This window comes from Papio anubis, chromosome 7, assembly GCF_008728515.1.
Source record: "Papio anubis isolate 15944 chromosome 7, Panubis1.0, whole genome shotgun sequence".
NCBI lineage: Eukaryota > Metazoa > Chordata > Mammalia > Primates > Cercopithecidae > Papio > Papio anubis.
The window spans coordinates 32,780,335-32,794,339 of NC_044982.1; the positions used below are offsets into that span (position 1 = coordinate 32,780,335).

Sequence of the window (14,005 nt, forward strand, 5' to 3'; positions counted from 1 at the left end):
ATTAACAAGACATGGTGGTGGATGCCTGTAGTGCCAGCTACTCGCGAAACTGTGGCATGAGAATCGCTTGAACTAGGGAGGTCACTGTAATTACCCTGATAAAAAAGCTAAAAATATCACAAGAAAACATTACAGACCAATATCCCTCATGAACATATAGACTCCTTTTCCTCCTTCCTTTCCACTCTCCTGCCTTCCTCCTCTCTCTCTCCCTTTCTCTCATCCTTCCTTCCTTCCCTCCCTCCCTCTCTCTCACTGATTGATTTTTTTTGTAGAGGACAGGTCTCCCTATGCTGCCCAGGCTGGTCTAGAACTCCTAGGCCCAAGCAATCCTCCTGCCTTGGCCTCCCAAAGTGCTGAGATTACAGGCATGAGCCACCACATCCAGCGAGTTGTAAAAATTCTTAACAAATTATGACAAAACCAAGTCTAGCACCATATAAATAGGACTATACACCCTGACTAAATGGGATTTACCCTAGAAATACAAAGTTAGTTTTATATCCAAAAACCAACTGTTAGCAGTAACATTAGTAGCATACAGTACAAAAACAACAAGATCATCTCAATAGACACACAAAGGTACTTAACAAGATCCAAACCCATTCATAATAAAAATTCTCAACAAACTAGGAAGAGAAGGTAAATTCCTTCATCTGATAAAGGGCATCTATGAAAAAAACTACAGTTAACATCAAATTTAATCATGAAAGACCAGGCACGGTGGCTCACACCTATAATCCCAGCACTTTGGGAGGCTGAGGCAGGTGGATCATTTCACGTCAGAAGTTCAAGACCAGCCTGACCAACATGATGAAACCCCACCTCTACTAAAAAAAAAAAAAATTAGCCAGCCATGGTGGCGGGCGCCTATAATCCCCACTACTCAGGAGACTGAGGCAGGACAATCGCTTGAACCCAGGAGGCAGAGGTTGCAGTGAGCCAAGATCACATCACTGCACTCCAGCCTGGGCAACAGAGTAAGACTTTGTCTTTTAAAAAAAAAAAATTAATCATGAAAGAATAAATGCTTTTCCCCTAAGACTAGGAAAAAGACAAGGATGCATACTCTCACCACCTTTCTTTTTTTTTTTTTTTTTTTTTAAACAGAGTCTCGCTCTATCACCCAGGTCAGAGTGCAGTGGTATGATCTTGGCTCACTGCAACCTCCGCCTCCTGGGTTTAAGTGATTCTCATGCCTCAGCCACCTGAGTAGCTGGGATTACAGGCATGAGCTACCACATCTGGATAATTTTGTATTTTTAGTAGAGACAGGGTTTCACCATGTTGGCCAGGCTGGTCTCGAACTCCTGACCTCAGATGATCTGCCTGCCTCAGCCTCCCAAAGCATTGGGATTACAGGTGTGAGTCACTGCGCCGGGCCTCACCACTTCTATTCAACATTGTACTACTAGCCAGAAAAAGAAATTAGGCCAGGTGCGATGGCTCACGCCTATAATCTCAGCACTTTGGGAGGCCAAGATGGGCGGATTACCTGAGGTCAGGAGTTCAAGACCAGCCTGGCCAACATGCTGAAACCCTGTCTCTACTAAAAATACAAAATTATCCAGGTGTGGTGGCTCACGTGTGTAATTCCAGCTCTTGAACCCAGGAGGCAGAGGCTGCAGTGAGCTGAGATTGCTCCAAAAAAAAAAAAAGAAGTTAAGGCCAGGTGCACTGGCTCATGCCTATCATCCCAACATTGGAAGACTGAGACAGGAAGACTGCTTGAGCTCAGGAGTGTGAAACCAGCCTGGGCAACACGGCAAAACCCTGTCTCTGTAAAAATTTTTTAAAAACCTAGCTGGGGGCTGGGCGCGGTGGCTCAAGCCTGTAATCCCAGCACTTTGGGAGGCCGAGGCAGGTGGATCACAAGGTCAGGAGATCGAGACCATCCTGGCTAACACGGTGAAACCCCATCTCTACTAAAAAATACAAAAAACTAGCCGGGCGAGGTGGCGGGCGCCTGTAGTCCCAGCTACTCGGGAGGCTGAGGCAGGAGAATGGTGCAAACCCGGGAGGCGGAGCTTGCAGTGAGCTGAGATCCGGCCACTGCACTCCAGCCTGGGTGACGGAGAGAGACTCTCTCAAAGAAAAAGAAAAAAACAAACTAGCTGGGGGCCAGGCGTGGTGGCTCATGCCTGTAATCCCACTACTTTGGTAGGCCAAGGCGGGCAGATGACTTGAGGTCAGAAATTCCAGACTAGCCTGGTCAACATGGTGAAAACCTGTCTCTACCAAAAATACAAAAATTAGCTGGGCGTGGTGGTGCATGCCTGTAATCCCAGTACTCGGGAGGCTGAGGCAGAAGAATCACTTGAACCTGGGAGCTGGAGATTGCAGTGAGCTGAGACTGTGCCACTGCACTCCAGCCTGGGCAACACAGTGAGACTCAAAAAAAAAAAAAAAAAAAAAAAAAAGCTGGGCATGCGCCTGTAGTCCCAGCCTCGGGAGGCTGATGTGGAAGAACTGCCTGAGCCCAGGAGGTCGAGGCTGCCGTGAGCCATGATCATGCCACTGCACTCCAACCTGAGTAACAGAGGGAGACCACGTCTCAAAAAAAATTAATAAATAAAAAAGAAAAGAAAAGAAAGGAAATTAAAGGCACCTAGATTGGAAAGGAAGAAGCAAAACTATCTTTAATCTCCGATGACATGATCTTTTATGTAGAAAACACTAAAAAATCTATTTTTTAAAAACTACTAAAACTCAGCCAGGTGTGGTGGCTCATGCCTGTAATCCCAACACTTTGGGAGGCCAAGGTGGGAATATCACTTGAGGTCAGGAGTTCAGGACCAGCCCAGGCAACACAAAAAGACTCCATTTCTACAAAAAAAAATAGAAATTAGCTAGATGTGGTGGTGTGAGCCTGTAGTCCTGTTGCGGGAAATTAAGGACTGGAAAGGCTGATATGGAGAACGGGAGGATTGTTTATTTTATGTACGCACCAGCTCAGTGGATTCACATCCAAAAAGCTGAGCATTAAACAAAGACGGAGTGGGGTTTTTACAGACAGACTTATAAAAGTAAAACAAAAGCAGTTAATCGTGACAGGTCACATAATCTATAGCATAGCATAACTTGTGGCCTTGCATAGCTGGTGGCCTTGTAACTGCATTGAAAGAAAAATAAGAACTGGCTAAATACAGACATTTGTAAAACAGTTATGCTTAAGAAGCCAGGGAAGTGAATAACAGTAAAGGAATTTGTCTTTCTCTCTTTTTTTTTTTTTCCTTCAACCTTGCTCTGGAAGAGGGGGTGTCTGGAGTCCATTCTTTTGGCCTTGGCTTCTCAAACAGTGTTACTTTTTTTTTTTTTTTTTTTTTTTTGAGACGGAGTCTCGCTGTGTCTCCCAGGCTGGAGTGCGGTGGCGCGATCTCGGCTCACTGCAAGCTCCGCCTCCTGGGTTCACGCCATTCTCCCACCTCAGCCTCCGAGTAGCTGGGACTACAGGCGCCCGCCACCACGCCCGGCTAATTTTTTGTATTTTTAGTAGAGACGGGGTTTCACCGTGTTAGCCAGGATGGTCTCGATCTCCTGACCTCGTGATCCGCCCGTCTCGGCCTCCCAAAGTGCTGGGATTACAGGCTTGAGCCACCGCGCTCGGCCACAGTGTTACTTTTTAACTGTCCTTGAAGTGAACTTGCTAGGCAGAGGAAAACTTGTTCTTTTCTTTTTAACCCTTGCGTTGCCTGTTATTTTCTTGGAGTGAATGAATGCATATTTATTTTTAAATTTCTGCCTCAGTCCCAGCTATTGGGGAGGCTGAGGTGGGAAGATCACTTGTTCCCAGGAGTTCAAAGGCTTCGGTGAGCTATGATGGTGCCACTGCACTCTAGCCTGGGCAATAGAGTGAGACTTTGTCTCTAAAAAAAATAAACAGAAAAAATAGGGTGTAGGAGGAGGGGGAGAGCATCAGGAAGAATAGCTAATAGACGCTGGGCTTAATATCTAGGTGATGGGATGATCTGTGCAGCAAACCACCATGGTAAAAGACACCTTTACCTATGTAACAAACCTGCACATCCTGCACATGTACCCCTGAACTAAAAAGCTGGAAGGAAAAAAAAAAAAAGAAAGAAACTACTAAAACTCAAGCACTTACCAAGGTTGCAAGATCAATGTACAAAATTCAATTATATTTCTACATATTAGCAATGAACAACTCAAAAATAAAATCAAGGAAACATTTCATTTGAAATAGCATCAAACATGAAATACTAGAAGTAACTAGAGCATCAATTCCTTATTCTCAAAATTCACAATTAAAAGAATTACACATTGATCCTGCCTTGGCTATGCAAATGATCAAATAGCCCTATACTTGATATTAGTGGAAAAGAGTCCAACTACAGAGTCCCACAGTACAGAAGAATTCCAACTAACGAGAAAAGAGTAAATGAGTAAGAAAAACCACCATTTTACAATCCTTAATGAAATAAGGGATTCAGGCATCATTTAGGAATGAAATCAAAAGGTGAAAGGTTGGCTGGGTGCAGTGGCACACGCCTGTTAATCCCAGCACTTTGGGAGGCCAAGGCAGGCAGAACACTTGAGGTCAGGAGTTCAAGACCAGCCTGGCCACATGGTGAAACCCTATCTCTAGTAAAAATATAAAAACTAGTGGGGCGTAGTGGCATGCGCCTGTAATACCAGCTACTCAGGTGGCTGAGACAGGAGAATTGCTTGAACTCAGGAGGTGGAGGCTGCAGTGAGCCAAGATCATGCCACTGCACTCTCGCCTGGGCAACACAGTAGTAACTGTCTCAAAAAAAAAAAAAAAAAAAAGAAAGTGAAAGGTTCATAGGGAACTTTACAATATAGGGATTAGGCCAGCTGAACCCATGGATCAATTTTGACAACCAAGCACTGTGAGCTTCCTGATGTGACACAAAATGAAGCACACAGAACCATCTCTCACATATTCTTGCCCAAAACTTCCAAACTTTGAAGCTTTTAGAGCTTACTTACATTTATAGGAAATGTAGGGAAACAAGTTAAATGACATAAATGGAAGCAAACCAACACATCCAGAATGTGGGGTATTCTACAGGACTCAACTAACTGTTTTGCAAAAACTCTATGAAAAACAACAACAACAACAACAAAAACTCCATGTAGAAAGATCTAGAGTTTTAAAGACTTAATAACCAAGTATAATATTGGATCTTGTTGGATCCTGATTTAAACAAACCAACTTTAAAAGAAATTTTCGAAACAAGTAGAAAAAACTGAACACTGGTTATAAGATAAAACCAAGGAATTATTAATTTTGATAGGTATAACACCACTGTTGCTATGTAAAAAAAAAAAACTTCTCTACTTTGGTGAATCTTTCACATAATCTGACACAGTAAAGTAAAATAAAAATGCTCTACAATCCAAGCAAAACACATCTGAAGTCCACATCTAGCCTACAGGATACCAGTTTGCCATCTCTGCTTAGAACCTGTCATCATATTAAAACACTGCTCCACTCCTAATAGCTCAACTCTGCAATGCCCATTCCTGATTGTAATCTCCAACTTCCTTGCTCCCGCTGCAGTAGCTTGCTTTCCTCATAAGTAACTTCCAGTTCCTCCTTTCCACTTGTCATGTTCTGGCTTCCCCTTGGCCCATCATTCAACAATGACCTGATTCCATTCTAGAATCCCTCTCCTCCTTGAGTTCATCTCTTATTCAGCAAGCCTCTGTTCTGATTAACCTCCATCACCTATTTTCTCCAGTGTCCAGCTTTTAAATTGTTCAGCAGTAGCAGAAAAAAGTAATAAAATCTGAGTTATGCTACTTACTCTCAGCTATGTCCTCACTCACTGTTACTTAGCAATCCTTTTATTCATTCTCATTGGCTCAATCAACAAATTCTAAACAGCTGTTGTACGCCAGGAATTTTTTTTCTCACCTCCAACGAACTTACAAGGCTAGTCTACAGACCCCCTCTAGCACTCATCATCCAACACTTTTCTAACCCCTCATAAATATGTGAGTCACCCTGACAACTGGAAAGCCCCCTTTCCCTCCTTATCTTCACTACCACTTTTTTTTTTTTTTTTTTTTTTGAGACAGGGTCTCGCCCGGTCATCCAGGCTGGAGTGCAGTGGCACAATCACAATTCACTGCAGCCTCAACCTCCTGAAACTACCATGCTTTTTTTTTTTTTTTTTTTTTGAGACGGAGTTTCACTCTTGTTGCCCAGGCTGGAGTGCAATGGCACAATCTTGGCTCACTGCAACCTCCGTCTCCCGGGCTCAAGCAATTCTCCTGCCTCAACTTCCCAAGTAACTGGGATTACAGGCATGTGCTGCCACGCCCGGATAATTTTGTATTTTTTTAGTAGGCTGATCTCGGCAGGATTTCACCATGTTGGCCAGGCTGGTCTCAAACTCCTAACCTCAAGTGATCCACCCGCCTCGGCCTCCCAAAGTGCTGGAATTACAGGCATGAGCCACCACACCCGGCCACTACCATGCTTCTTGAATCAATAATCCTCACCTGCTGCCTCCATTTCCGTATCACTTTATAGCCAATCATTTGCGGAGTTGAACAGATTCTTTCACTGGGTCTCTTTCCATGCTCCCTGCCACTACACTGGAGCAGACTTCTTGACCAGACTGAAAAAAAGTCTTCTCATCTCTTCCTATTTTGGTTTAGCTTCTGCATCACTGCCAGATTAACCTTCAGTAAGCCAAGTTTTCATCAGGTTGTACTTCCAGTAGGCTCCACAAACTCTCCTTTCTGACATTCTAGGCCCTTCTTAAACTACCTTCCTCGTCTTGTTTTCCAAGTAAATCACCATGTCCTACAGGAAAAAAGTCCTTCTAACAAGATACAGGTTTTTCCCTGGGCTGTACCTGACTTCTGGTTGAGAAGATGAGATATATCTGCAGAGTGAGCAAACTGACAGAATTGCAGGGAATTAATTTAAGGCTCCAAACAGAAAATGGGTTGCTAAATCTTACTCCTTTCTTCTCTTCTCCACATCTGCAACGATAAGGTTTGTGGTTCTATTTGCCAAAGGCACAGTTTCTGCCAAAATGGTGACTCAAGCAGGATCACTAACACCTGCTCAGAAGGCAGTAATATTACTGGTGCTGCTACAACTTATATCAATCTTTTTACTTTCTTCTGATGTGAAATCCTCCCCAAGGATAAAAACATCAATTCCTAAAGAGAAGCGTCCACGTTTCATGTAACTTATAAAGCACCCAGCAGAGTGCCAAATTTGCTGTTCAAAAAAAGGCTGTATTAGAAACACAGCTGAAAATAATAATTAGATGTTCCCCCCCGCCCTTGATTATAAGAATTAAGGGCCTAGACTTCTGATTCCGTCATGATGATAAGCTTTCTATCTTCATAGTGAACAGTTTGTTTCTTTTTAGGTGTCTTTATATCACCCCCACAACCCTTTTAGTCTTTTGTCTACTTTTCCTAAAATCTATGAATGGCAAAGGTTCTGATACCTGAGTGAACCACCAGATGTTTTCGGAGACTAGAATACTCAGCAAAGGAACGGCCACATCCTTGGGCTTCACAAAGGAAAGGTTTCTCTCCTAGAGACAGAAAATGAGATAAAGATTCAGTCTTCTGATGAACTGATTACCTGTTACTCTCTTTTCCCACCAACTTTATTCAGAGTCGAATGACTTACCTACTCTGATTTATTTAATTCATGTTATAATTTTAACTGGGCTACCTAGCAAGTGTTGCCTCTCAGTGATCTTTTAGTATACATCCCGCTGACAGCCTTGCCCTTTTCCTTGGAATGGCTGCCTCAAAGCCTATACTTCCTTCTCCCTCCTGGCCCAAGAGCTAGAGAGTTGCATTAACCTACCTTCTTCAGTGATTCCCACCCTCTGAGGATATCAAGATTAATACTGAATATGCGGTCAGGACTTTTACCTTACATCAATTTTCTTTATGACTCAGTTTCTAGATCCATCTAAAAGTATAATTTTTTTGGAGATGAAGTCTCACTATGTTTCCCAGGCTGATCTCAAATTCCTGGGCTCAAGCCTGGGCTACAGAGAGAGAGTGAGACCCTGTCTCAAAAACAAAAAACAAAAAACAAAAAACAAAAAAGATGCAGTCTCTATCCTCTAAAAGTCACAGACCAGTGTGAGACAAATGAATTCATTTAAAAAAAAAAAAAAGTGCTCCCTTGCAGTAATTTTTGTAAGCAGCTGAATTTGAGTTCATCTAAAAGATGACAAGGATGGAAGGAAATTTCAGGCACAAGAAATAGTGTGTGAGCAGAGCCTTGAAACTGAGAGTGCCAAGGGAAAGTTCAGAAAATGGCAAGTAAGGCTGGCACAGTGACATTACGGGAGCTGAGCTTTCTAGAAAGGAACAGCACTGCTAGATTATACTATTCTTTCAGACTGTACCACACAGTTTAATGTTTGCGATTCTCCAGCGGTAGCTTTTTTCAATGCTTTATTTGTATACTCATCCCTACCCCAGAATGCTAGGTACTCAAAAGTTATTGAAAGAATGAACAATACATTAATATATGTAACAGAACAAATGTCAAGAAAACAGAACATTTTAGTAATTACAAGGTCAAATGTTTCAAAAGATGAACTAAAGAACTAAAAATACAAAAAGGATTTAGAAAAATATTCTACATAAGAATGTAATGGCATGAAATATTTGCATCAAGCTGGTTAGGGGATATACCTATTTGGAAACTTGAGAGGATGGTTATTTCACTGGGATAAGGGACACAGGAGAAGGAACAGGTTTAAAAGGCAATGCAGCAAAATGGTGAAAAACATGGCCTTTGGGGTCTTTTAATCCAATTCTGACTTCAAATCCTGGCACTACCACTTATTTGTATGGGGAAGGTGTTTAATCTCTTTAAAAATCAGCTTTTCATCTATAATACGGAAATAATACAATTTCAAAAGTGTTTTGAGGATTAAATGAGATAATACCAGGTAAATATTCAGCATGGTGCCTGGCACATAGTAAGCCCTCATAGTAAGCCACTGAATTAGCAGCTTTACTTTTTTTTTTTTTTTTGAGACAGAGTTTTGCTCTTGTTGCCCAGTCTGGAGTACAATGGCGCGATCTCCATTCACTGCATCCTCTGCCTCCTGGGTTCAAGCGATTCTCCTGCCTCAGCCTCCCTAGTAGCTGGGATTACAGGCATGCGCCACCATGCCCCAGCTAATTTTTGTATTTTTAGTAGAGATGGGATTTCACCATGTTGGTCAGGCTGGTCTGGAACTCCTGACCTCAGATGATCCACTCACCTTGGCCTCCCAAAGTGCTGGGATTACAGGCATGAGCCACTGTACCCAGTCAAAATTGTTCTTTTGAGATGGAGTCTCGCTCTGTCTCCCAGGCTGGAGTGTAGTAGCACAATCTTGGCTCACTGTAACCTCTAACTCCCGGGTTCAAGCAATTCTCCTGCCTCAGCCTCCTGAGTAACTGGGATTACAGGCACCCATCACCATGCCTGGCTAATTGTATTTTTAGTAGAGATGGGGTTTCACTGTGTTGGCCAGGCTGGCCTCAAACTCCTGCCCTCAAGTGATCTGTTCGCCTCAGCCTCCCAAAGTGCTGGGATTACAGGTGTGAGCCACTGTGCCCGACCTGAACTGCAGCTTTAATTACTATCAATACTACTAACAAAGATTTGAGGTCAGTTTTGACATTTGAGATAAACTGAGTTGTCAGCATTTAAATATAAAATCCTTGGAAGAGCTCTGGGATCATATCAGAATTCAAATTCCAGCTCTGCCATTTCCTACCTGCATGATATTGGGCAAGTCACTTCTTTCTCTAATCTTCTGTTCCTTTATCAGTAAGTACAGTATCTAAGGCATAAAGTTACCTTAAAGATTAAATGAGGTAATATATATGTGGTTGGTACATATTAAAGTGCCTCAACAAATGCTAACTTTTATTATTATTATTTATTATTGAGATTCAGATCTGTGAGGCATCTAGGGAGAAATAATTAAATTGAGGTCTGAGATTGTGACAAGAGAGTGCACTGAGTAAAAGAGAAGGAACGAGAAATTCTGAAACTGATGAAAAATTCAGAGATTAACAGATAAAAGTCAGAAAGAATTAGAAAGAGAAAAATAAAAAACAAAAAAACGGAAAAATCAGGCCATATTTTGAAGTAAAAGCGTTTTAAGGCTGGGTGTGGTGGTTCACATATGTAATCTCAGCACTTTGGAAGGGCAAGGTCAGCAGATCACTTGAGGTCAGGAGTTCGAGAACAGCCTGGCCAACATGGCAAAACCCGGTCTCTACTAGAAATACAATTGTCTGGGCATGGTAGTGCACACCTGTAATCCCAGCTACTGGGAGGCTGAGGCACGAGAAAAACTTGAACCCAAGAGGCAGAGGTTGCAGTGAGCTGAGATCACATCACTGCACTCCAGCCTGGCTGACAGAGTAAGACTCTGTCTCAAAAATAAATAAGAAAAAAAGAAAGCTTTTTAAGATGATGTTCAGTGTTATCAAATGGTACAACAAAGGGCTGGTCCGAAGGTAGTGAGTTATCTCAACTGATGTTCACAGTTATAGATCAAGTGCCTTGTTTTACTTTTTCCCCTCTTCTCACTACCGCATTTGACTAATTTTAAAAAACGGTACAGGTTGGGCACAGTGGCTCACGCCTGTAATCCCAGCACTTTGGGAGGCTGAGACGGGCAGATCACAAGGTCAGGAGATCGAGACCATCCTACCTAACATGGTGAAACCCTGTCTCTACTAAAAACATACACACACACACAAAATTAGCTGGGCGTGGTGGCGGGTATCTGTAGTCCCAGTTACTGGGGAGGCTGAGGCAGGAGAATGGCGTGAACCTAGAAGGCGGACCTTGCAGTGAGCAGAGATCTCACCACTGCACTCTAGCCTAGCAACACAGCAAGACTCCGTCTCAAACAAACAAAAAACAAAAAAAAAAGTATGTGTGTGTGTATATATATATGCCTTTTACTTTTAATTTTACATATGCCTTATGTTTTTATACAAGCTTTTTATTTTATATATGTCATATATATATTCGCCTTTTAATTTTACCTGCTGTCATTTTACCAATGCAAGAATCAAGAAGAGTCAACGAAAGTGGGGAAGAATAGTTACACATTCTAAGAGTGGTCTGGGTTCAGCGATTATACTTTGGCTAGATACTAGAACATGCTAGACTAAGTGGCTTGGAAAATCACCCTTAGACTCTTAGACTATGAGTCAAGGAATCTTTATTTTGTTCCTGTGATATTAACATGCTGTGTGACCCAGAATAATTAACTTCTCTATTCTGTTTCTCATGTTGTGAGGCTCTAATGAGAAAGTCAGGGATTGCATCTTATCTTTTGTATTTTTTCCCACCCTGCCCCATTTAGTGCCTAGAACAGGTTCTGCATGATTTGTGTGACTCAATAAATGTTACTGCCCAAAATCTTAACTGCACAGTGTTCAGAAAGATTTGAACACAGACTGATTTTGTCCAGATCTCCCCACATCATTGTTGTCTGAGAAGGTCTTACAACTCTCCCTACAGGTTAGGCTCCTGGAGACAGAAATCAACATCGTCCACTCTAAACACACAGGTAAAAATACAATAAATATTATTATAAGTGCCACAAGTCATTTGAAAAAGAAATCCCATCTTCAGAGTTCTAGCAACAACCCCAGACCTTCATTTCTATTCCCACTTGAGTTTTTCCTAAGGATAGGCAAACATGCAGAGCCAAGGAGTAGACTGCCCAAAGGAATGTTGGTGCTGCACATACCTGTGTGAATGCGCCGGTGGTTCTTCAGGTTTCCAGCTGTAGTAAACTGCTTACCACAGCCAGACTCATGGCACATAAAGGGCTTCTCTCCATTGTGGGTCCTCATGTGTACCTTCAGCCTCTGCAGCACATAGAAGCTTTTCCCACAACCTTCTGCAGGACAGATGAAGGAGCGGTCATTTCTGCAAAAATAATCACATAAGCAAAAATATCTGAAAATACTCTTTGCTAGAGATGACAAGTCAAAGCCCCTATTGACTCTCAAGGCAAACAGTAAGTCCAAAAACTGGATATATCAGAATCAACTGAAGACTTCGTTAAACCTACAGCTGGGTGGTGGCTCACAGCCTGTAATCCCAGCTACTCTGGAGGCTGAGGCAGGAAGATTACTTGAGCCCAGGAGTTTCAGATCAGCTTGGGCAACATAGCGAGACCTTGTCTCAAAAAAAATTTTTTTTTAATTAGCCAGGTGTGGTGGTGCAAGTCTGTAATCCCAGCTGAGGCTGAGGTAGGAAGATGACTTGAGCACAGGAGTTTGAGACTGCAGTGAGCTATGATGGCGCCACTGTACTCCAGCCTGGGTGAGATCCTGTCTCTTTTAAAAAAAAAAAAAAAAAAATCAAACAAAAAACTACAGATGCCTAGCACCACCCCTTAAACTGATTTCATAGGTTCAAGGTAGGGGCCCATGCTTACTTGTTACTTTTAAGTTCTCAAAGGAAATATGTTTTATAATAAAATTTGAGAACTCTTAGTTTAACGTCTTTAGGTCCCAAATGTCTTATTAAATATTTATCAAGAATGAGATAAATGAGACAATGCAAATCTTTCTGTTAAAGAAAAAAAGACATCTTAACCAGAAGTTAACTGGAGTCCCTACTTTCCTGTAATCTATCAACCTGAGGGACAAGCTCCTCTGGAAGAATCAACTTTTGCATCAACATATATCCAAATATGAGATCTCAGATTTGCTCACCGATGAGTCTTGAGGTGGTATTTAAAGTGAGCTGGCCATACAAATGTCCGGTCACAGCCTTCAACTGTACACTTGAGCTTCTTTTCCACTTGAGGAAGGGGCCCAGAATCTTTTGGTTGCCCATCACCAGAACCAAGGTGGACATTTTCTCCTGTAACAGAGTCACATATTTATAATCCAGGAAAGGACCCTACTCAGATACTTAGGCTCAAACAGTAAAGCTCCTATGCTTTCCTCCTAGAGATCATGAATCAGATATCTATCTTCATCTTCCTCAGTTCTCCGTGTACACACTTAACAGCAGAAACTGGGCCAGGCGTGGTGCTCACACCTATAATCCCAAGCACTTGGGAAGCCAAGCTGGGGGGACTGCTTGAGCCCAGGAGTTCCGAGACTAGCATGGGCAATGTGGTGAAACCGTATCTTTACAAAACACAAACAAACAAACAAAAATTAACCAGGCATGGTGGCACAGGCCTCTAGTTGAGGCTCCAAGGCTAAGGCAGGAAGATCACTTAAGCCTGGGAGGTTGATGCTATAGTGAGCCGTGACTGCACCACTGTACTCCAGCCTGGGTGACAGAGCAAGAATCTGTCAATAAATAAATAAATAAATATAACAAAACAATAGAAATGCAAGTGTTCTACATATTTATTCCCTTACTCCAGGAAAAACTACCAAAAACTATCATGTTTTGTTTCACAAGACTAGGCCTCTTTGACAAATTTAAGAGATATCCAAAATGGTTTGCTATTAGAAATCTTAGAAAGCAGAATTAAACCCACTTTGCATTACAGTTTGGTGAGAAGCAGGGATAGCAACACTATCCCTGAGTAGTATGCTACAAAGATGACAAAGTTCTGAGTAGTTAAAAACACTGTATTTTGCTTGTGTCCAGGAGGCGGAGGCTGCAGTGAGCCGAGATTGCACCACTGCACTCCAGTCTGGGCAACAGAGTAAGACCCTGTTTCAAAAACAAACAAACAAAAAATCCCACTGTATTTTAAGGAGAAACAGTCATTCTGGTTCAGTGTGGGCTTTGACAGATAGCCATTTTTAGATTTCCATCTTCTGAAATGAATTTGGCCATTTCCTGTCATTCTGGAAACTAAGCACCACCTTCCAATTTCCTGTACCACCCTTCTTTAGTTATAAAATACTTAAGGAATACAAAATTTAAATTTCTAACCACATTTTAAAAAGTAAGAGAAAATATCTACTGCAGTTTTGTTCAACAGAATAAAGAGAGGTGAGGAGTACAAAGTGCCTCCCT

At 42.1% G+C, this 14,005-nt stretch overlaps 1 protein-coding gene across 11 annotated transcripts in view; it reads right to left on the bottom strand.

Annotated features, from left to right (window-relative positions):
• The window catches only part of ZNF410 (zinc finger protein 410), a 46,331-nt gene that overhangs the window by 14,284 nt on the left and 18,042 nt on the right, over window positions 1-14,005 (bottom strand). For 8 of the 11 annotated variants that reach the window (XR_004184868.1, XR_004184867.1, XM_003902038.5 and 5 more), the window contains 3 exons: window positions 12,733-12,883; window positions 11,757-11,938; window positions 7,461-7,550 (listed from right to left, as the gene is read on the bottom strand). Coding sequence is in view for 9 of the 11 variants with exons in the window: in XM_003902038.5 (XP_003902087.1) it covers window positions 7,461-7,550; window positions 11,757-11,938; window positions 12,733-12,883 (423 nt within the window). In the remaining 2 variants the exon portion in view is untranslated. The remainder of the gene's footprint in view (window positions 1-7,460; window positions 7,551-11,756; window positions 11,939-12,732; window positions 12,884-14,005) is intronic. The other 3 variants (XM_021941371.2, XM_031667992.1, XM_031667991.1) reach the window with 1 other exon arrangement.